Here is a 24,171-nt window from a genome sequence, read left to right as displayed (position 1 = left end):
TACCTAGGCCACTATACTAGCTTCATCACCACGGGACCCAAATACCTCACAGTAATACATTAAGCAACAGGACTAGTATCTGCTGAAGACCATATACTGATACTCAGGTTGTAGCACAGTCTGAAGGATTTCACTACATACCAACTAACAAGAGCACTGTGCACCCAAGTCAGGATGTGTATTTAATGCAATTTGTAAACCTACACTTGAAAAAATCTAGCACAAATTTCCTTTTTTCAAGGCATTTATGCTCAGCTCCTCTGGTTTGAATATGTTGCTTTGTTACCTACATCAAAATACTAAAATGGTAACTCGACAATGGTAGTTAAGGGTTTTTTGTCTGTCTGTTTTTTGAAGATGCATAGTGGCAAGATAGCATCAAAATCTAGAATGAAAACAAAATTAGATGATTGAATAGATTATAAATCCATACAGATTTATGATGTGGACCTCAATTTAAGATTATTATTTTCACATACCACATGTGTTGTTCTTTTGTAGTTGCTCTAACACACAAAGTCGACTATTTCTAACAACTGAGCGGCCTCTTATATCTCCTCTTGAGAGTTCTTCACTTCCAGGAGAAATCTGTTATGCAAAAGAGGACAAAAATAGTTTACAGTGAAGACTTGGGAAAAAGAACTTAAAACTACCTAATTAAATACTATGGCTATCACCTGAAATCTTCTTTTCAAACCTGGTATCTATGTACAAGCTAGTTTAGGGAAACCCATTTCCTTTCATTTTGCTCTGAGAAAGCTCTGCTTACATGTTATGGTAGAGCCATTAGCAGTAATGTACTGTCTTAAAATTGAAGTCATACAACGCTTGTGTCACATTAAAGAAGTGAAGACTATCATTTTAGCCATCTTCCTTTGCAGTTCTAACACGGTGACCTGCATTTTAAACATCAATGGCACATCTGGACTTTGACAGGCTGAAAGCCCAGACTAATTATCAACCTTGCCCAAAATAAAGCCTTTAGCAATCTGCTCTTACCAGTGCTTCCTGTTCGTTGAATTTACTTGCAGCATAAGTAGCAGCGCTGCTGCTGTTATAACCAGATGTTGGGCCAGAGGAAAGACTGAGGCTGGAATCTGTACATAAAGTGCTCGTGCTTACAAGTGTCTTCAGTTTCACTTCTTCCTGTGAAGGATGCCACAGTACTATGAATATACTAGAAAACAGGAGTTGTTTACCATCAATAGCATCTAGCCAAATAAATAAGTGCAGTAGCTCTGCTCCAAGAAATTGCAGTGATCTTATTGGGTAATTTAAATCCAGTTTTCGGGGTAATTTTTTCACATTACAAAAGATACCACCACTCCTACTATTAACAAGCACCCTTACTGACAGCACCATAGACAAGCAGGGCTAAAAGGAACTTCAAGAGATCATCAATTACAACCCCCTGCACAGATGATATTTGTCTAGCCTACTCTTAAAAGCAAGGATGAGTCCTGTGGTACCTTAAAGACATTTACTTGGGCATCAGCTTTCGTGGGTAAAAACACCTTGTCAGATGCATATATGCTCAGTTGTACAGATGCCACAAGGTTCTATTTATTTCCTGTTCTGTATCTCAGAATTTTTTTTTTTTCCTGCCAAAGCATAGCACTCTTCAGTTCTCTTTACTGAACTTGGTCTAGTTCATTTCAGACCAAGTCTTCAGTTTGTAAGGTCATTTTCTATTTTAATCGAACCCCTAAAAGAGCTAGGAATCCCTCCCAGTTTGGTGTTATTCAACAGGTTTTATAAGCATATCCCCCACTTTGTTATCCTAGTCATTAACGAAAATATTGAATAGGACTGGACTCAGGTCCAACCCTTGCAGGTCCCCACTAGATGCGTCTCCCCAGTTTGAGAGCAAAACATTGATAACTACACATTAAGTTGGTAAGTTCAGCAGGAAGTCTAAGACTGCATGAAGCACAGAGACCAGATAAATGATTACATAAGCCATGGATGTGGTCACTCTAGGCCAAGCGTATGGCAACCTGGGAGAATCCTAAATGGTCATGATCTGGCTGCTTCTGGTTTTCAGACAAAGGATTCAAGTTTCCAGACTACAAAACCAGTAACAGATTTGCCCAGAGCCTGCCCCGGGGGTGGTGGGGGGAGACGACACATGACAAAATTCCAGTTGTTGCTCTTTGCATCTCTTCCACTCATTCCCTAACTTGACATAACTTGTGGTCAAACACAGTTGCCAAAGACTGAAGATTTCACTTTAGCTGTAACTACTCATCTATAAAAAGGGAAAAAAGAACAACCCGCGAAACTACAGACCAGTCAGTTTAACTTCTGTGCCAGGAAAGAAAATGGAGAAAATAATTAAGGAATTCATCTGCAAACATCTGGAAGAAAATAAGGTAACAGCCAGCATGCATTTGTAAAGAACAAATCATGCCAGACCAATCGGATAGTATTTTTTTGACAGGATAACAAGTCTTGTGGATAAGGGAGAAGCGGTGGATGTCGTATACCTAGACTTTAGTAAGGCATTTGCCATGGTCTCGCATGATCATATCAATAAACTCAGCAAATACAACTCGGATGGGGCCACTATCAGTTGGGTACATATCTGGCTCCATAACCATTCTCAGAGAGTAGTTATTAATTGTTCGCAGTAATGCTGGAACGGCATAACAAGTGGGGTTCCACAAGGGTCTGTTTTGGGACTGGTTCTATTCAATATCTTCATTAATGATTTAGATATTGGCATAGAGAGTAAACTTACTGAGTCTGCAGATAGAAAACTGGGAGGGGTTGCAACTGCTTTGGAGGATAGGGTTATAATTCAAAATGATCTGGACAAACTGGAGAAATGGTCCCAGGTAAACAGGAAGAACTTTAATAATGACAAATGCAAAGTACTCCACTTAGGAAGGAGCAATCAGCTTCCTACCTATAGAATGGGAAATGACTGTCTATGAAGGAGTACTGCGGTGAAGGATTTAGGTGTCATAGTGGACCACAAGCTAAATATGAGTCAACAGTGTCATGCTGTGGCAAAAAAACCAAACATGATTCTGGGATGCACTTACAGGAGTGTTGCGGGCAAGACACAAGAGGTCATTCTTCTGATCTACTCTGAGCTGATTAGGCCTCAGCTGGAGTATTGTGTCCAGTTCTGGGCACTGCATTTCAAGAAAGATGTGGAGAAATTGGAGAAGGTCCAGAGAAGAGCAACAAGAATGATTACAGGTCTAGAGAACATGAGCTATGAGGGAAGACTGAAAGAACTGGGCTTGTTTAGTTCAGAAAAGAGAAGACTTAGAGAGGACATGATAGCAGTTTTCAAGTACCTTAAAGATGGATACAAGGAGGAGGGAGAAAAATTGTTCTCCTTGGTCTCTTAGGATAGGAAAGGAGCAATGGGCTTAAACTGCAGCAAGGGAAGTTTAGATTAAACATTAGGAAAAACTTCCTAACTGTCAGGGTGGTTAAGCAGTGGAATAAATTACCTAGGGAGGTTGTGGAATCTCCATCACTGGAGATTTTTAAAAACAGGTTAGACAGACACCTATCAGGGTCTTAGATGGTGCTTGGTCCTACTGAGAGGGCAGGGAACTGGACTCGATGACCTCTTGAGGTCCCTTCCAGTTCTAGTGTTCTGTGATTCTACGCTATGTGAGCCTTAAAGTAGCAAAGAGGATTGATAAGAAAATACCAAAAAACCCTTTGATTTTTTTCACCAGACAGTTGCAAGTTTAGTTTACCAGCTCAGATGCAAAACTTCAACAGACTTCCATAATGCAGACATTGTGATGGATTTATCTGAGTCACCTACAGACTGCTTAGCATCTTAAAGGCAGCAGAGGCAATGAAGTGACAGGCTGCTGAATTACCTAGCACATATGAGAAGAGGGTGAGCAGTGTATTATGGTCACCACTTTTACAGACTATGATAAGTTCAAGACAAAGTATGCCTTCTGAAGTATCATTTGAAGACTTGAAATCTGCTGAGCGTTCCTGTCCTGGTAAAATGTAACAACATTGTAAACTTACACATTTCTGCTGCATAATGTTGATGTTGCAGGTCCATGCGCAGGAATTTCAGGTGCACACACTTTTCATAAATGTGGACACCACCCGCCCCCCACCAGCAGGCTCTGCCCTTCTCCACCTACCCAGCTCTCCACCTGGTCTCCCAACATCCCTGCTTCCAGCAGCCATGCCCAAGCACACAAATTCCCCTGCTGCCCCACCTCTCTCCTTCCTATCTGTGCTGCATGCTTGAGTTCTGGTTGCTGTGCACTCAGGGCTCTTCTAGCTGCCCCTAGCCCTGCACATGCACAGGGGCTCTCCTAATGGCATGCGGGACAAGGGAGCAGTGTTCCCTCCTCAGTTTTTCCGTTCTTGGACAGACTGGATTTTCTTTTGGGCAGGCTAAAATTTCTTCTGTGCAACACCAATACTGAGGTAGTGTGTGGATGTGTACAAAAAATAACTTAGATACATATTGGTAAGCAGTCAACAGGTGTGGAAAAATATATCAAGGGATAATTAATAAGGAGCAATGCTTACAATATTTAATATGAAGTCAAATAAAAAGAAAACAAATGCTACTCTTGGAGTACCTGTATTATCACCTTTCATTACAACTCAAGCTAGTGAACACACTCAAACACATATTATCCACACACAGCTCAGCATTAAGATGCTAAACAAATCTATGAGTCAATTAGAAAAAACACCAAAAAAACTAAGGGATGGCACGTGGGCGGTTCAGGGCAGTGGGCTGGGGGACGTGCAGGTGCATGAGTCAGGGATGGGGTATATGAGGTTCTCAGGATATGGGATTGGCATTTGTAGGCCGTGCAGAAGTTAGGGCTGGGTGCTGGGGATGTGAAGCTATGGGAATCAGGGTTGGGTGCATGAAGGGCCCAAGGACAGGGAGTTGCAATGGGTGTAGAGGGTAGCACAGGGTGCTGGGGATGTCAGAGGTTCAGGCGTAAGGGTTTGGGCACATGAGAGGTCCAGAGCAAGGTATCAGGGTTTACAAAGGGCTCAGGGCAGTGTGTTGGAGTGGCTGGGGTGGTGGTAGTACAGGAGGCTAGGCAGGGGGCTGGGAGTGGGAGTTAGGGTACAGTGTGTGTGGGGAAGGTGGGACAACCCTGGAGCTGGGTTATCTTACCTGGCCACTGATTTTAGATCAGCGTGGTCTTTTGCAGATTTATTTAAAAAAAAACACAAACCCTGTCTGAAGATCCAAGCCTTTAAGGCTAAAGATGAATACTTGGATTGTACACTTTAAATATCTACGAAAGGATTTTTTTAGAGATGGAATTTTAGAAACTTCAGCCACACACTAATGAAATACTTCAAAGCAAATTTTAAACTAAGGTTCTGTAGACATAATGCACAGCTGGTTTTGTCAGTAAATTCATGGTTGGCTTTTCGTGACATCTGTGACTCTCCAAGAACTGAACTAAGGCAAGAGTGGCCCTAAGCTGAAAAGAGACCTAGCCTATGAAATTTACATCTGTGTATGGTGAAACAAAGCATTTGCTTGTTAAATATTAGTTTGAATATTACTCTTATTTTCTTTTGTAACGAACCTGAACTTTTAGGCATCATCACTTGCAATCAATTACATCTTTCTGTCATTAATAAACTTATCTTACTGTTTTCTATTAACCAGTGCTTGGAAAACACCACTTAGGATAACAATAGTGTTGCATATACAGTTTTTCTTTGATGAAATGACAGACTTTTTATAAACTTGCATAGTTCAGCAGTACATTAGACAGTACAAGACACACTTTCCTGAGGAAACAAAGCTGAGACTAGAGAACTTACATAAGTAGCTCATGAGTGACTGGCCAGAGTACTCATGTATTTAACTGAGGATGAGTTTATGTGCTGAAGCCTGCACTGGCAGATGACAGGTGGCGGTTCTGACACCAAAGCAGTGCAAAAGGCACCCCAGGTTTGAGAGATAAGTTGGCAAAACTGTTTAATAGTCCAGACTGTACTCTGGGCAATGTCCAAGAGGGTTACTGCAGCTTTTCGTATTAAGTAGTGACAAATGAGTTGCTATAGGAGAAATAGGGTCACAAACTGGACCCTGTGACTTGACGGTAACATGGTATGATTCCAAAGTCAGACAAAAAAACCCCAACAAAACTCCCAGGTGTGCAGGAAGGGTGACAAAATGCAAAACAAGGGGAAAGGACAAATACACACACCAATACACCACCTGAGAGAGAAAGAAAAACATTAAAAAGGACAGGGAAAGATTTCCGTCTTGTAATTTTAACACACAGAATTCAACCACATTAAGCCTGTATCAGCAGACTTGCTGCAGGCTCCAATAGCCAGCACTAGTGTTTTAAAGACATCCTATCACACAGTGAATGAACCTAAGGAGTCTTGGCATATTGATTGTCAACATCAATTCTTCAGCTCTTGTCTCCTATTACCCCTCCTTTACTTACAATACAATCAATGACATCTTTATCATTTGGACCCATGGTAAAGAGAGACTAGAAGAATTCCACAGAGACTTTAACAACCTGCACCCCACCATCAACTTATGCCTTGACCACTCCAAACCAGAGGTACATTTCCTGGACACTACTGTACAAATCACTTATGGCCTGATGAATTCCACTCTCTACCAGAAACCCACTGACCACTACACTTACCTACATGCTTCTAGCTTCCATGCTGCACACACAACACGATCCATCATTTACAGTCAAGCCCTGAGATACAATCACATCTTCTCTGATCCTACTGACAGAGACCAAAAACTACAAGAGCTCTACCAAACATTCATAAACCTGAATCACCCACTGGGAGAAGTCAAAAAACAAAATTGACAGGGACAGACAAATACCCAAAAACCAACTACTCCAAGATAGGCCCAAAAAAGCCAATAACAGAATACTGCTTGTCATTACCTACAGTCCCCAATTCAAACCACATCATTAAAGATCTACAGCCTATTCTAAATCAGGATGCCACACTCCAGAAGGCCCTAGGTGACAGGCCTGTTCTTTCCTATAGACAACCTCCCAACCTTCTGAGGATTCTCACTAGCAACCACAGGCTATACCACAGTAATACTAATCCTGGAACTTTTACTTTCAACAAGCCCCATTGCCAACTTTGTCCACATATCTATTCTGGAGATACCATCACTGGACCTGACCACTTTAATTACAGAATCACAGGCACATTCTCCTGTTACTCAACTAACATCATATATGCCATCATGTGTCAATGATGCCCATACACCATGTATATAGGACAGACTGCAAACCTTCTTCGACAAAGAATGAATGGACATAGAACAGACATCAAAAACCTCCAAATACACAAACCTGTCAGCCAGCACTTTAATGCAGTGGGCCATTCTGTTAAAGACCTGAGACTCTGTGTTCTACTGAAAAGGGACTTTAACAACTGTCTACAGAGAGAATGCTCAGAACTAATATTCATATTCAAATTCGATACATTAACATGTGGTTTGAATAGGGACAGCAATTATCTGACCCATTACAAGAACTCTCTTACATACTTTGATGTTTTATCTAACTCCTAACTCCCACCCACCCACCCCGTTGTTCCTCTGCTCTTCTTATTTGCCAACCTTGATAACCATTCTTCTGATTTGTCAACCCTGATAACAATGTTTGGACCTCTGTGCTTTATATAGTGAGTCTGTTCTGGTGAGACTATGATCTGAAGAAGTGGGTCTTGTTAGTCTTTGAAGTGCTACATAACTGCTTTTTTGTTTTGATATAATACAGCCTAACACGGCTATCTCTGTCACTACTCAAAATGATTATATTGCACAGAGGTAGCAGCATCATTAAATCAGCGAGGTTGTTTTTCAATACACATTAACAAGACTCCATCTTTGAATATCTGGACGATAATAAGATAAGTGAGAGTCAGCATGGATTTGTCAAGAACAAATCACGCAAAAACCAACCTGATAGTTTTCTTTGATAGGATATCAAGCTTTGTGGATAAGGGGGAAAGCAGTAGACATGGTATACCTAGAATTTAGTAAAGCATTTGATATACTATCGTGTGATCCTTTCAATAAACTAGGGAAATACAACATAGATGGGGCTATAATAAAGTGGGTGGTTAACTAGTGGATAACCATTCTCAGAGAGTAGTTACTAGTGGTTCACATTCATGCTGCAAGGGCATCACAAATGGCGCTCTTCAGGGATCAGCTTGGGGACAAGTTTTGTTCAGTACCTTCATCAATGATTTAGATAATGGCATAGGGAGTGCGTTCATCAAGTGTGTGGATAATGACAAGTTGGGAGTAGCTACAAGTGCTTTGGAGGATAGGGTTATAATTCAAAATTATCTGGGCATACTGGAGAAATGGTCTGAGGCAAAAAAGGGTGAAGTACAATATAGACAAATGCAAAGTACTTGTCTTAGGGAGCAACAATTAGTTTCACACATACAGAATGGGAAATGACTGTCTAGAAAGGAATACTGCAGAAAGGGATCTAGAGTCATAGTGGACCACAAACTAAATATGAGTCAACAGTGTGATCCTGATGCGGAAAAAAAAAAAAAGAGCAACAAAAATTATTAAAGGTCTAGATAACGTGATCCATGAAGGCGACTAAAATAATTAGGTTGTTAAGTTTGGAAAAGAAGACTGAGAGGGGACATGGTACCAGCTTTCAAATGCCTAAAAGGGTGTGACTAGGCGGGAGAAAAAGTTATTTCTCTCAACCTTTCATGATAGGACAAAAAGCAATGGGCTTAAATTGCAGCAGGAGGTCTAGGTTGCACATTAGGAAAAAATCTACCTGTCAGGGGGGTTAAGCATTGGAATAAATTGGCTAGGAAGGTTGTGGAATCTCCATCACTGGAGATTTTTAAGAGCAGGTCAGACAAACATCTATTAGGGATCATCAAGCCGGTCCATGCTGCTGCCATGACTGCAGGAGACTGGACTCAATGACCTCTCAAGGTCTCTTCCAGTTTTAGTATTCCAGGATTCTATGGCTATTTACTTCTTATTACTTTTATCTTCTCAACAAGCAAAGTTAAGCCTTGAGTTGAACCACCATCATTGTTAGTTTAATAAAAAAGGAATTGCATTAACATGAGTGAGGCAGAAGAGTTCAGTAACTACAGTAATTTAACACTAACCTTCTGCAGTTGAGAAAATATTTGGTCCTGTATACGTCTCTTTTCTTGCTCAGCTCTTTCCCGAAGTTTGTCCCTTGCTCTCGCAATTTCAGTCTTGGCCTCCTCTCGTGCCCTCTGATAGTCTTGGAGTAGCAGCTCAATCTCTGAAGGATGCTGGCCAGTCCTCTTCTTTGGTTCTTGAACTCTAAAGATTGGTGGATTGGGAACAGACAAGCTAAGAGAGATGTCTGCTACAATGCCAGGAGACAATGATAAAGAATCACAGAAGAGTTGCTTTCTTTCAACACTGGAAAAAGGAACATCATACGAATAAGGAAAACAAGACTATTTCTAAAAAATACTGTCTCTCCCTTCTTTGTGGAACAGCTTCTGGATAGATAGCTTCTCTCCCGCCTACTGAACATGTAAAGAAAAACAAAATAGTGCTCAGATGTTATTTAAATACAAAACCTCCAATATGTATGATTGTGTGTGAAGAAATGTATCTGCAGCAGTAACAAAACTCAACAATGTATATTCTACTGAAACCCCCATTTATGATCTCTCTTAGTTAATCCCTTACTTCCATCCCTGCCCTCTGAAAAACACATGCCTCTCTATCTCAATACGGGACATGGGACTCCCACAATGAATCAACTCAGTGACACTTCTAACACAGTCTTTTTATAGGGATCTATGATTCTATGATATAAAAAGCCTTGGCACAAGTTGTATCGCTTATCCTCTTCTACCTGCTCTCCCCAGTTCACAGACCATTTAATCACCACATTCAGGTCTCCTTTTGCAGACCTCATATCCACTAAGTTTGGATACTGGAAGCCAGGTGCATGTCTAGTATTCATCACAGTGACATTTCTGAAACATCCTATTAACATATAGGAGCAACTTAAGGTGCTGTTTTTCAGCTATTAAAGCTCAGTAAAACAAGGGTCCAAATCACCTTTTACCTAGCCTCTCTTCCTAAGTACTACCAGGGAGCAAACTTCAGCCAGAGCGGTCTCTAAATTAAAACAGGGTGGGCCTAGAGTTCTCAGCAGAGTGCCCTTACTTAGACTTGAATTCATTTCCCTCCATGCTCTCACAGCACCCAAGTTTACTGCTATTTAGAGCATAATGCAAAGCCCGTTCTTTTTTTTGGAAAGGGAGCAACAGGAAAGGCTGGTGAGCAATTTATAAGAAACAGGGCAGAATCCTGCTTTATGGAAAAATAAGTCTATGGTTTACTACCTTAGATTATCGATTAGAACTAGGTAGGTATGAATTATGAGGCGTTTTCCTTTGCTATGGGAATCTCAGTTTTCTCTAAGTCACAAGAATGTTGTTTCGGTTAATGGTTTGGAAAAGGAAATTATAGTGACCAAAACTTGTACAGAAAGCTACTGACTTCTCCAGAACACAATAATAAACTCCTCTTCTGCCCAGAAGTTCACCACTTCTACATCTGACATGCCATAGGAGAATCTATGTGCTCAAAGGCACATCACTATCCACCTCAGTGAACAAAATGGGCGTTATGCATGTATACCCGAGGGCATCATGGGATCTCAAAGCTGAAGTTTGCGTCTCCCTACCTGGTATTTTCTATTACATTTCTTCTCAGTTGCTGGAGGTGCTCTCGGCGTCTGCTGGGGAGATCCCGTTCTCGCTGGTTTGTGTCCACTGTCTGCAGCAGATTCAGATGCTTTTGTGGACTGAGACTGCGCGTTCTCCTAAAGCTCTTCAGTCTTTCTTCCCTCTGCTTTCTCAGGGCTTCGATTGTCTTCATGTGCCTATTTAACGGAAGAAAGTCATTTACTAAGGGAAGAGAATCTTAATGTTACACTTGTTCACACAAAAGTCTTCTCTTCTCCAGTTAAGATTTTCTTCAAAAACAACACTCCCACTCCAAAGTCCACCCCTGCTGCATTTGGCATTCCATTTAAAATGCTTGGGACTCCACAACAATTTTAAGTTATTTACCTTCCATAAAGTTGTGTCTTTATAGGAACTGAAGTTGGATCCTCCCCTGTTCCATTCTGAAGAATTCTCAGCAGTGCATCTGTTTCCCCAATTCCATAATTCAGCTTTGCTTCAGTAAGTTCTACAGTAAGAGGGTGCTGCTTCATGTCCAGATGTATGCCAGACATAATCCGGGCACGCTCTCTTCGAAGTGTCTCTATTTCTCTTGTTCTGTTTTCCCAAGGCTGGGATTTCCCTTCTGTTTCAGTTGTTCCTTTGCTAGTTTGCTTCTTTTCCATTTGCTTCTGTAAATCTGCAGCACTACCAGTCAAGCTAATTATTGAGGATGAGGGACTGCCCTTCACTCCACACCAGTTGCTAAATTTATTGTGTATGGGCAAGTCATGAAGACTATAGCTTGGTGGCCTATGGATCTTCACTAAGGAGGCATTCTCACTTAGTAGAATTTCAGTATTACTTTCACTTGCAGAAGCTGATGCCGTATCATCATCTTGAAAGGGTAAATGTACTTTAGAAAGTGGAAAGGGGCAGCTATTTTGATTTTTCCAAAAGGAGCGGTGAAAATGTGAAGAAGAGGCCTCTATCAGAGGAGATCCATCAGCATTTGTGTTGCTTGACCAACATGTGCTAATTTCTCGATTAAAAAGCACGTCAGAATCTGAAGGTGAATTAGTTCTACATTTCTCAACATAAGAAGTCTGAGAGTGGTTTTTAAGCAACGAGACATCATCAGAACTTCCAGTGGTTTTGTCATATCTGAGTCCTCCTGAGGAACCTCTTCTTCTTCTGGTGACATACATACAATGTAACGAACGTTCCATTGGAATACGCTTTTTGAGATCATCAACTAAATATTCCCCATGGCCAGAAACTTCTAAAGTGCTACTTGAATGATATAGCCTTTTTGCACAACTTGTTGTGTGTCCATCAACAGTGAATCTCTGCTTTTCCTTTGATTCTTTTGAAACGCCTATTCCTAAGACTTCATTAGTTGTGTTCTTATTTGAGAAACTTCCAGATCTCTTGGTCACTTCCTTGCTGTATCTAGAAGCTGTAGATTCATTGTCTGTTTCTGTTTGTGAACAATTGTCTACACGAGGCTCCATGGTGACCAAACCAGAACATGAATGTGACCCTTGCTTTCTTTGATTACTGGGGGAATTTGCGGTATTATTAGGATGTTCCACAGACTTCTTGATAGAATACATGGACTTGCTACAGGTAACCTGGCTGCTTGGATTTGCACTAAGTGTTAGAATAGGGGAAGATGCCCTGTCAACTAATGTGTTTTTATAATAAAGATTCCTGTCTCCTGCAGTATCAGATTCATCAACATTTCTTTTATCCTGAGTGTAATGTGCTGGAGATTGAGACGTGTTAGAAGTAGAGCTGCTAACTACCATACATGAAGATTCATTTTGCCCTGAACTCTGTGAAGATGACACAATAGGAGAAATGGTAGCACTGCCAAAAGCAATGTTCTGCCGTGCACGGGACAGGTTTCTTTGAAAATCTAGAATAGGAGTGGAGGCTCTGGCTAGTGAAGGCAAACGCAAAAAGGAGTCTCCCAAAATATCATCAGCAGAGTCACTGAAGTCAGGCAGGCTCTGGATTCTCATTCCAATGCTTTCTGGAGTTCTCTCTTGAATAGCCAGGCCTACATCTTTCTTTTCCTGAGGCCTACATACAGCATCTGCACCTACCACTTTCACAATCACATTCACTTCTTGAGCTTTCATCAATTCATTTTCAATTTTTGCCTGGAACAGATTTTTCGTGGTTTTGCTTTGTCGACGTGCTGAAACATCAGCTTGAATGCCTACATCTCCTGTAGTTTGAGTGCAACTATCAGACACAGCAGCTCTTACAGTCTCATCAGAAATTCCTCTCTGCTCATTATCTGTGACATTCTGTTGGGAAAGGTTTCCCAGCAGCTCAGAAGTGTTATGAAGAAGCTGGGATAGGTGCGCAGACAGGTTCTGCATGCTCACCCAAGAAAAAGGTTGCTGAAATGAACTCCGACTTGGGTCTTGTTTTGTTGCAGAAATATCTGTATAACTTCTCCGGTGCCTTTTCTGTTTCTTATGCCTTCCTATAACAGTTGTTTGTGTTCCCTGCTCACAAGTAATGCTTTGTGGTTTTTTGCAGGCGGTTTCTGACTCAGAAGGGTAGAGGAGCACAATTTCATCAACTTGCATGGAAGTGTTTCCAGGTTGTTCAGAAGGATTATCAAATTTTGAAATTCTGTTCTCAGGATTGGTTTCAAGTACCTTATTGCATATATTTACATGCTTGCTGTTGTCATTTGAATGTGTAGATTCAAAGCCCTGTCTCACATCATCCCATCCCTGGGAGTCTTCAATGCTGCTTAAAGTGCTTGATAGTACTTTTGCATTAGCATAAGAACGAAGATGAGAGCGAAAAGGGGGGTTTTGAGCATTCAGTCCATTATCCACACTGGAGCATCTCATAACTTCATGATTATCCAGGCTTTGAGGAGGGTGACTGCAAGAGACATCACTTGCACTACCAAAAACATATTGCTTCCAACCAATCTTGCAAGGTCCCTCTTGCTGCCATGGATGAATGTATGGATTGATATCACTTGAATTAAAATGCATTGCATCTTTATTGTCCTGTAAACATAAATCGGTTTCTTCTGTTTGATATCTCGATTCCTCAGTTGTTTCTTCATTGCACTGTGGTAAAGCAGCATTGTTGGAATATTGTTTTGCTTGTATATCCATGGAACACCCAACTCTATGTTCCAAAGTATTTGAATAGTGAACAGCAGAGGGCTCTAAGGAGTGGTTACCTTGACTTCTCTCCACATAATTTTGTGAGCTTTTTGGATCATATTTGGTATCAAATCTCTGAGTTTGTACCAAACTCTGCTGAAATCTGGGTTTATATTCAGCCAGTACAAAATTATCTGACTCCAGTTTTGAAAATCTTTCAATTCCATGAAGATCATCATCAGTTGGAGATGGAGGCTCAACGCTCAGATTCAATTCTTGTAAAGATTTAGAGGAAGGATACAAAGATGAAACTTCTGAAGTGTATTCAAAATCAGAGAGTGTAGAAATAGCTGGGGCTGACAATCTGTGGTTCTGTAAACAATTTCTTTGTTCAACTTGTTTGCAATCCTTTGTATTTTGTGCAGTAAAGTATGATTTTTCATTCCTAAGTGACACCAACTTGGGCTCTTCTGGAGGCAAACAAGTGTTTTCTAGTAAACTTTTGAAGGACATATTCTTGTTTTGCATGACAGAAAGATTTTGTTTTTCTGCTTTTGAAGTTTGTTGCTTAATTATATTATTTTCCACCATCTGATAATTGTCAGGGCTATCAACACTTGAACATGCATTATTTTTGCAAGGTACTCTATCTTTTCCACTTGTTACATTTGCCCTACTTGGATCTTCTTTCCTGGCATGTCCAACCTGCAAGTTGTCTTGTAAATTTGCACATGAATTTATTTCAAAATCCAAGGCAGTATGATATGTTTCTTTGGGATCAGCGGCAATTTTATCTGTGGGACACTCTTGCCCGTATGTATTGCACATGTACCTGGAATCCACATTGTTTCCTGAATATAAGTTTTGCAGTGTTGTAATTTGAGGCTCCATGAACTCATTGGCAAAAACTGATGCTGCCAGAGTTTCATTTTCAACAGGATCATCTCTTAAAAATGCTCTTCTCTGTTTCCTGTCTGCTGCAGGAAGGGATTTCTCTGTGTTTGAATGCAACTCCTTCTCATTTCTGCTAATTCTCACTCTCATATTTTCTTCTTTATTAAGACATGTTCTTTCAGCATCCTCAAAAGCTAATGATGATGGAATAAAAACATCTTGTAAGTTTTCTAAAAATGCTTGTTGCAGTGAAACTTTATCACAGGGTTGTTTATCAACTTCTGTTTCACTGTTGAGTTGTTCAGAGTTATTTTTATGTAGTAATTTTCCACTTTCAGCAGTATATCCTTCAGAGGTAAATTTTGTACCCGCTGTTGGGAGATGGTCCTTTTCCTTTGTAAGAGAAAATACAAGACTTTTTGAAGCCGGTAGCTGCTGGTCAAACATCACAGCATTGTCAGGCTGACTCTCTTGCATTTGCACTTTATCACATGCAGAACAGTTTGAAGCAGTTGTATGTGAAATATCAAATTTGTTAGTTTCATTGTAACCAAAGTCAGAAGTCAGATGGTATTCTGAAAACATTTGTAACGATGGATGAGAAACTTTTGGAAAGGCTTGAGGAAACTCTCTTTCCTGTAGCAAACAAGCATTTGTAAAAGGAGATGACAACTGGTCAGTCAAAGAAATGCCCTGTCCTAAATCTCCCAGCTGTTTCAATTTCAAACATTTTGAGTCTTCTGGCAAATTAGAGGTGTCAAAGGCATGAAGATCATTTGAACTCTGAAATATTGTATAAGCTGGAACATCCTCCTCAGTGCATGAGGGAAGAGGTTTTGTTTCCTGATTTTCGGTTTGCTCAAGGCTTTGATATGTAAGCAAGCTTCTCTCTGGTAGTTTCGTGCTAGAACTACCAATATAGTCCTTTAAGTATAAACATGTTTTTTCTTTTACACTATGGCAATCCTGGAAAGATTCTTGATTTTGTTCGTGCTCTTGATCTACTCCGGCAAACTCTTTAGTGATTTCATCATGTTGTGTCTCTGCTCTCGCTCTCTTTTCAACTGCAGAACAACTTTTGTTTTCATCATCTTCTTGATTTACAGAGGACTCATCAGAAACAAGGAGAGCTACACCTAAATCTTCTGATTCACTTTCAAAGTATTTTGTTTGTCCAAAACAAATAGTATCAATTTTACATTTATTGTCTCTGCTGTCTAACAAAACATTTGCAAGTGTAACAGGGCTGTTCTTCAGCAGACTAGTAGAATAGTGAGAAACACAAGAATCCAGATTATATCTTGCAAAGCCTTCATCGTGATGAGTATTTTTCCACAAGGGTCGATTAATACATTCTAAAAGGGTAACTTTGTTCTCAGAACCAACTGCAGAGTTGTCTGGATATCCCACACAAAGATCTCCAGAACTCCTGTATGCCTGAATCTCACTGGGGTCAGTTACGTATCCAAATACACCAGACATCCTTTCACTGTTACTTTTAGAGTCTCTTTTAGTATAGTCTGCAGCTGAAGATCTCTCTGTCTGATTGCATTGTGCTAATTTGTTCTGACTTAGATCCATATTTTGAAAAGCTTTCTGATACGAAACTTTTGGTGATGATTGCTTTATTTTTTCTCCTATATCGTTATCTGTCAAAACTGAAGAGGAAAGCAAATTTTCATTATCTGAAGTCAGAGGACCAGACACAGACTTACTTCCTTTTTGAATGATGTCTTCCGAGGAATTTAAACAAACTTTTGATTTTTTCCCCATATTGATGCACGTGCTGTGCTTGGTATGAGAATTGCTAACGTTCTGAATTATATCTTCAGGAGAATCTAACCTTCCCAGGGGAACCATATTATTTTTTACACACTGACTAGGTGCAGCAATTACAGATTCAGGACACTCTGAAATATATGAAGTTGAATTTATGTCATTATCATGAAAATGTCCTTCCGTCTCCTTGTCCTGCATGACCATGGTTTGTAGAAAGCCACTATTTTTATTTTGCATTTCATCCGAAAATGATTGATCATCTCTTCTCTCTTTGTTAAACATACTGGATGCTCCAACATGCACATCATTCTCCATTAATGTTTCATAATAAGGAAGAACTCCAGTACTGGCATTGCTATTAAATGCCTTTACATGTTCTTTTAACATAGTGGGATCATCCTGCACAAGTTCTGCACTGTTACTTACTCCAAAGTACAAAGGATGAGTTACAGACCAACATGGAAAGACTTTAAGCAAACACTGCTGAATTTCTTCAGAAGCCTTCAGAGTTTCTAGTGTATTCTGTTGGTTATTATGTATTGAGGAATCACTGGCATCACCATTTCTACAACAACCTTTACATATGCAATGACTTTCTTTCAAGATCTCATTTAACTTCTTATCTGTCAGTTGGTGGTTGTCTTTGTATTCAAGTGGAACTTCATTTTGATTTTGTGAAACTGTCAGCTCCTTATCCTCATTGTGTTCTGTGAAAGCCTTCCTTTCTTCATCTGTTCTACCATCAGATTCATTATCTGTGTTCACACTTTCATTTATTACATCTGTTTTAGCCATTTGTACTGGACTTACCAGATGTGTTTTCTCCTCCTGTTGTGCTATGGAGCACTTTGGAGCAGATTCAAAATGATCAGGTCTGCTTCCAATAAAATTTACATTTACATCCAAATTTTCAGACACCACAGACTTGGGACAGTCAGCCTGAGAACTCCTATTTGCATTGCTAGACGGTTTAGTAAGTCTTCTAGACTCTTCTAGTTGCTCAATTACTGCACTTTCATCTGCTGAACTGTCACAATTATTGATGCCTTCCAACGATTCCAAAACACCCTGTTCTTCTTTGGAAGCTGTGAAGTATTTTTCTGAAATCTCAGATTTAATCATGATTTTTTCACTGTTGTCCCCATCACAATACATCGGATCTAGAGCTGGAGTTTCTTGTAGAAATAAAACAACTTTTTCATCTGTGTTTTCACCTCTCCCCATGCAAACCAACATCTCATGGTCTTTTACATTAGTTTTCCCCTCACTCCCAATCATTTTGGAGTTAATCGTGCTTTCATCAACTTTGTTTTCTTGAAAAAAGTTCTCATGGGCCATGATTAAGCTGTCTGTTATACAAATTTCACTCGTATTGCTAGAAGCATTTTTTTGTTCTTTTTCATTGTGTTCTAAAGAATTCTCTTTCCCACATTTAACTGGTGTTGTTTTGGCTATGCTTTCAGTATTCAGCAAGTTTTCTGTTATTCTGGTAGTCTGCTTCAGCTCCTCAAAAGTATCAAGGAAGCCTATAGTATTCTCAGAGAAATCTGAAGAGCTGGAATGCCCAGATGAAGGAGTGCTTTCGGAAGCAGCTTCAGTCTCTTCTGAATAATAATGTACTTCCATGTTTGCTTTCCCTTTAGTTTGCTGAACCCTACTTGTTGGAATGCAGCTGTCAGAACCCTCTATTATTTTTGATTCATCTGCGTGTCCTATATCAACACCAAACACACCTGATTCTTTTTTCTCTGCCACTTCGTGCAGTGCAGTTGTGTGCAGCTTTGTGTAAAACTGGTGGTTATCCATGCAAGCCATAGAGTCACTGGGCTCTTTTGACTTCTGAGCCACACTTTTACTTTCAAAATTATTTCCACTTCTTTCTGCAATATCACATTGGTTTTCTACTACTGAATAATTATGTAACATTTCAGTCTGCCTAGATTTAACTTCTGAAATATTGTTTTCCAACTTGATGACCCTATTCACCAATTCAACAATATCTTCAGTGCTGTTTATTTTTTTACTCTGATTAGGAACCCTAGTCTCTTGTGAAATAATTTCATCTTCAGCATCAGCTGCCTTCTTTGTGCATTTAAACTTTTTATTCATGCATAGACTCCATTCTTGGAAAGTAGTGTCTGATACAACTGCATTGTGTTCAAACACTTTTTCAGAGTCTGTTTTTATGTAATTACTAGTTCCTCCAGCAAGCAAAGCTTCTCCTAAGAAATCATTTTCACTAAAAACCACACAAGACAAAGCAGTTGTGCTCTCTTCTCTTGATTCAGGAAAATATTTGTTCTCGGTCTGGGTATCAGAGAGAATGGAATCATCAAATTCCACAGCAACGTCAGTCTTTTCATGCGTAGTGTTTTTCTGCTCCACAGATTTTAAACAGCATGTTGTACAGAGACAGTTAGAATTTATTTCAGAACAACTTTTTTGGACAGTATTTTCTATGCCAAGATTAGGTCCAGTGTCACAAATTCCATTAACTTCTGCAAGATCCTGCAGTTGTAGATCATATTTCTCAGTTTCAGAAGTACTTAGAAAAAGATTAGTTTTTGCTGTGTCATAGCACAGTTCACTTGAGCTGGATTCATCTTTAATTTCACAAGCAGCAGCAACAGTTGAGAGCTCAGTGTTTTGTCTGCTTAAATTCACATTAAGATATCTTAATTCATCTACCACCGGATTTCTATATTTAGATGGAGACTTTTCCTGGCCTATAGGTTGAGAACTCAAAGTATGTTCTTCTTTACTTGCACTGCTTTCTTTTCTTCTTATAGTCTCAAGACAAAATGTGGTGTTTCCCAAAACCTGTAAGGATAAACAAGTTTCAGGATTGTCAGCCTGTAGCTCTTCAAGGAAATCATTCTTCAACACAATTTCATTTTGACATTCACAATTATATTGTGAGCACAGATCTTGATCCTTCTGTTTATATTCTTCAGTAGCTCTCAGTGAAGGGCCCTGCAAGGTAGTTTCAGTTAGGTTATCTCTACCTGTCCTATAGACCACATCTTTCTGAGAAGTGTCTACTGGTATTGCAAATTTGTCATAACTAGCATCCCAGGAAAAGGCTGAAGAATCAGTGTGACAGGGTTTTCTTTCAGAAGAAAAATCATTGTTTATGGTTACTTCTCCTGCAGACATCTGAGGGTGGTGCACTGATTTGAAATTATTCCCCCTGTAACTGAGTAGACCCATCTTACCAATAGTATTTGCTCCTTGTTCAACAGATGCCTGAAGTGTATCATTTTCCCTTGTACCAGGGTTCCTATTCTTGTTTGATAAGTCACTGAGAAAGAAACCCTTATCGCAGGATGTTGATGTTCCTGCATTTTCAGAGGGCTGACCATTTTTTTCACATAGTACCTGTTTTACTAAAGATGTTTCTACTGTGGGTATCGAAGCTGTATCAGGATACAGTTCTCTTGACAATCCACTTGCAGCTGCATTGATAGATGTATCGCTAGTGATTAAATCTACTGTTTTTGATTCTGTTATCAGACGATCACAGTCATTATCTCTGTCCTCTTTCTCAACAGTTCTAAAGAAGCTATCTTCTAAATCAGAATCTCCATGAAATTTTTTCTGCCGTAAAACATAAGTAGATGATGTTGAAATTAATGGTATTTGTTTCAAATCCTGCTCCCTGGGCAGTTCTGGATAAGTGGTGGGAAGAGAGACCTCTGCTTTTCCAGATACTGGTGGTAAACAATCGGTCATGGAGGCTTTTTCAAAACAGCTATATTGCTGTGTGTATTCAACAGTAGATCCATAAGTAGACGATACATTAAGCTGTTTGTGTTTAGGATGAACTGACTTGACATCTTCATAATAACCATGTTTTGCTGAAAATGCTGAAATTGGAACACATAAAGTGCTCGGTCCTACTGAACTGACAAACAATGACCTAACATCTGGAGACTCGAAGACAGAATTTTCATCAGAATTTGCATATTCTTTGACCATCTTACTTAAAGATCCACTCTCAGGATTTCTGTTTGCATCTACCTCAAAATGTGTGGTTTCTGGTAATGGTATCTCTGATCCATCAGAGGAGAAAGTTGCATTTATCTCATTTACACCATGTGATAAATGAGAAATACTATTTAACTGCTTATAGCCAGAGACAAAAGATACTTCAGCAGCTGACTGCTTTAGCTCATCTTTCTTCATCCGACATTTCAGCTCTCTCAGATGAGCACCACGAAATTTCAAATGTTCATGAAAAGAAGGGACAGTTATTCCAGGGCTGCTGTTTTTACTTTTTGAGTTGTATGAAGACAAACCATCAGTGAGAGTCAAGCGGTTTCCACCTGTAGAATTAAGTCTTTGCTCAAGAGACCCTTCTTGTTCTACAAAACAAACTTTCATCTCCTTCAATGGCTGTTTGCAAATGTTAGTGCAAAAGGACTGTGTTTGAGTACTCAGATAAAAAGAACTGCTCTGCTTTAGGTTATAATTTGTTCCTTTTATATCTATATCATAGGCTTCAGTCTGTCTGGCTGGGGACCTAGGACTCTGCAACCTCCAAAATCTCTCTGCAGGTACTTCATCAGAAGAATCAGACTTGGATTCTTCTACCAGATCTTCTGCTAACGCTTCTTCTGCATCAGCTAAGCTGTCCAGAGAAAAGCTTCTTTCGGTTTTTGCCAATCCACTGTGAGATGCAGATGAGGTTGCTGAAGGTGAGGCATGGTGATTATATCTGCCTTTGTAAAATTTAACTGACTCTTGCTGAACCACTACCCTGTGAAAGTGTTTTTTACTTTTTTTGGCTTTATTTTCTCTCTCTAGCAAAGAGTCTTGAGACATCTGACTGTCATCGCTTTCAGAATCTTCTGGGTTGGTGACACATTTATTCAGGTCTGAATCTTCCTGCTTCGGTTCTTCAGTCAAGGCTTTTGCATAAGCACAGGAGAGAGAATCCACTGAGTAGGAACTATCAGTATCAGAAAAGTCATTTTCATCATCCTCTTGCCAGTTCCCTAGCAGATCTTTGGCTGCATTTGAGATTCCAACACTCAATGCTTCAGCACTGTGCCACTGTTTTTCAACGTGACGGAGGGGTGTCTGGATGTTTATCTTATTAAGGTTTCCTACTGAAGTAGCTGTCGTCAGAAACTTCTGCTTTTCCACTGGTTGCCTGTCATGACTTGTCCAGGATGACTCTGGCTCTCTTTTCAAGCTCCTCGTTGTTTGACTTAGAAAACCTGATGGTGGCTTTCCACACACGAATGATTTTTTCACTTCCTTGGAAAAGCCTTCTGGAAGTAAATCTTGGCACTCTCCTCTTAAATCCACTCTAGATTCTTTTTGAGGTGTCTGAGCTTCATTTTCTTCTAGCTGTCTCCCTGCAGACTGACTTGAATCTCCTAATACACTCGCTTTGGTCACTTGCATGCCTGTAATAAAGGTTTCAAGTTCATTTTTCTTCTTAGACTGATTGGGAGAGAGACTCTTAGAGGTTGGGCTTTGAGGTTCAGTTTGTACTGGTTTATCATCTAACTGTTCCATTGCTTTAATATCTTTGTTGATACGTAATATGCTAGCTGGACCATTACTGTCTTTTTCTGCTCCTTTTTTATTTCCACGCAGTGGTCTCTCCTGCTTTTTACTTAGTCTCTGTGTTGAAAAGGAGCTGTACCTCTTATCAGTAAATGCATCTCTCCTGGAACTGTCTGCAATTGTTCTGTGTTGATATTCTAGAGGTGTTTTCTGGGACGGATTTCTTCCAGGGGATTTGCAGAGATTGGGTGAGGTAGGTAATTCAGAGGTGGTCTCCCTCTTCAGGAAAGAGCTGCAAAAATAATCCAAGACAAGAATCAGAGACCTTAATTTACTGTGTACATTTTTAAGTATGTATTGTGTTCTAGGGAAACGATTCCAAACATAATGGAAAAAAGATGTAGAGACACGTGAGACCAGTGATTTAGGCAGGGGTACAATGTCTGGAAAGCAAGGACAAACAGCCTGAAAATGTGTCATACAGTAAGTCCAGTACATAAAGGAAAGTGAGGGTGATGCAACTACTTTTGTAAGATGACAGCAAGTTTCTGACTTGCACAAAGTTTGGATTAATATACCCTTATAGAAAGGATTTTACTACACTACCTGATAGTAGGGCAGCAGAAGTATTTCAAACTTGGAACAAACATGGAACATTCTGTAAAGATTACTAACCTGCTAATGAGTACATGTGGTGGGTAAAGATTACAGAAAGAATGTCTTCGGCGTTGCAAGGAATTTGAACCCAATGACTTGCTTCTCCTTCGCAATTTGTGATCGCAGGAGGTAACTGTGGTATTTTGGTTCAGGACTTGGGACTGTTTCAAGTTATCCTCACGAAGCCAGAAGCTGGCCTCAAGCTGCTCTAGGTTTCTTTTGGCTTCCAGTAATTTTTGCTTCTTGATAATCTTCTCCAGCTGGAACTTGACCTTTTTCCGCCTTATGTTTCTTTCTGCTTTCTTTAAAGAGTATTTCTGCAAAAGCTCCAGCTGTACCAATCGCTTCCTGTTCTGCTCTACCAAGGATGGGCAGATCTCTAGTTCTACAGTATTCTGCACTTCAGCTTCTGCATATGACTTAGACTCTGTCTGAACAGCAAACTCCCTTTGCTGCTGCTGGAGAGAAGCCAGTTGTTTATTCTCATTAATAAGCCACTGTTGGTCTAGAAGCAAAAATCACAGAAGAAAAATATTAGACAATTCTGTTATTATCCGGGTCCTAATTTCAATCAGCAAACATCCACCTGAAGGGTGTAATCAATTATGCATTGAGCCTTTGTATGAATTATTTAAACCAGGTCAAGATATTTAAAATGATTGCTATCAGACATTTTTCTGTTCTGCTTCAGTATATTTATTGGTTGGCCACCACTGCCTTTCTTCATTCTAAGATCCCTTCCTTTTCTAGGGTAGAAGGTATAGCGTCTCGAGAACACACAAACAGGGCAGAAGCAGGTAGCCAGATAGAAGGTATTCTCTGCTCTATACTTGCTGGACACTAATGGACAATACAATACACATGGATCCAACAAATCTAGAGAAAATGGATCTATGATCTCCCCTAGAGCAGAACTTGGGAAACTGAGTGCTAGTATGTGGCATCAGTAGTAAAATTGGTTTAAGACTAAAGGAGCTGGTGGGATAGTTCTTCCAACAAGTTGCAATGACAAGTAACTTTTATTTGGATAAGCCTGTACATATCTAATTTCTCAAAAATCATTTACATTTTGACCTTAAAACGTAATGGATACACTTCAAGTTTTCTGCTGATTTGTTTCAAGTTCTATTGGTCTTCCTCATTTAATGTGTATATCTCCAACAGTATTGTCTTTCAGAATGGAAGAAACTTCCCAAAATGCCTAAATTGACATTTCTGACAGATTATGATTTGTAAGTTTGGCTTTTAAGAACTTAAAATGTGCATTGTGAGCAGGTCTATGAGGAAATGACAGGCATTTTGAAGTGGAGCCAAGGTATCCCTCAAAGCTTTTGTTTGTTAAGTTTGGCTAGGAAGATATGGAAATAAGTTGACATTGTCTTAACTAGCAATTTCCTGGATTTTTAGTGACTCTACTGAAGTGTAAGCGTTTACACAACCTACCTCTCTAGCTCCTCTATCTGTGGCCCATACAGGGGGTCCT

General features: G+C 39.9%; 1 protein-coding gene across 2 annotated transcripts in view; it reads right to left on the bottom strand.

Annotated features, from left to right (window-relative positions):
• STARD9 (StAR related lipid transfer domain containing 9) overlaps positions 1-24,171 on the bottom strand; it is a 163,600-nt gene that overhangs the window by 14,693 nt on the left and 124,736 nt on the right. For both annotated transcript variants that reach the window (XR_012645953.1, XM_074997077.1), the window contains exons 23-28: positions 22,707-23,193; positions 11,104-22,323; positions 10,716-10,913; positions 9,145-9,328; positions 1,000-1,146; positions 480-588 (exon numbers count right to left, since the gene is read on the bottom strand). Coding sequence is in view for 1 of the 2 variants with exons in the window: in XM_074997077.1 (XP_074853178.1) it covers positions 480-588; positions 1,000-1,146; positions 9,145-9,328; positions 10,716-10,913; positions 11,104-22,323; positions 22,707-23,193 (12,345 nt within the window). In the remaining variant the exon portion in view is untranslated. The remainder of the gene's footprint in view (positions 1-479; positions 589-999; positions 1,147-9,144; positions 9,329-10,715; positions 10,914-11,103; positions 22,324-22,706; positions 23,194-24,171) is intronic.

The sequence above is a fragment of the Carettochelys insculpta genome, chromosome 6 (genome assembly GCF_033958435.1).
Source record: "Carettochelys insculpta isolate YL-2023 chromosome 6, ASM3395843v1, whole genome shotgun sequence".
NCBI classification, from domain to species: domain Eukaryota; kingdom Metazoa; phylum Chordata; order Testudines; family Carettochelyidae; genus Carettochelys; species Carettochelys insculpta.
Note: the sequence above shows the minus strand (reverse complement) of the source record. Positions and strands in the feature narration are given on the sequence as shown.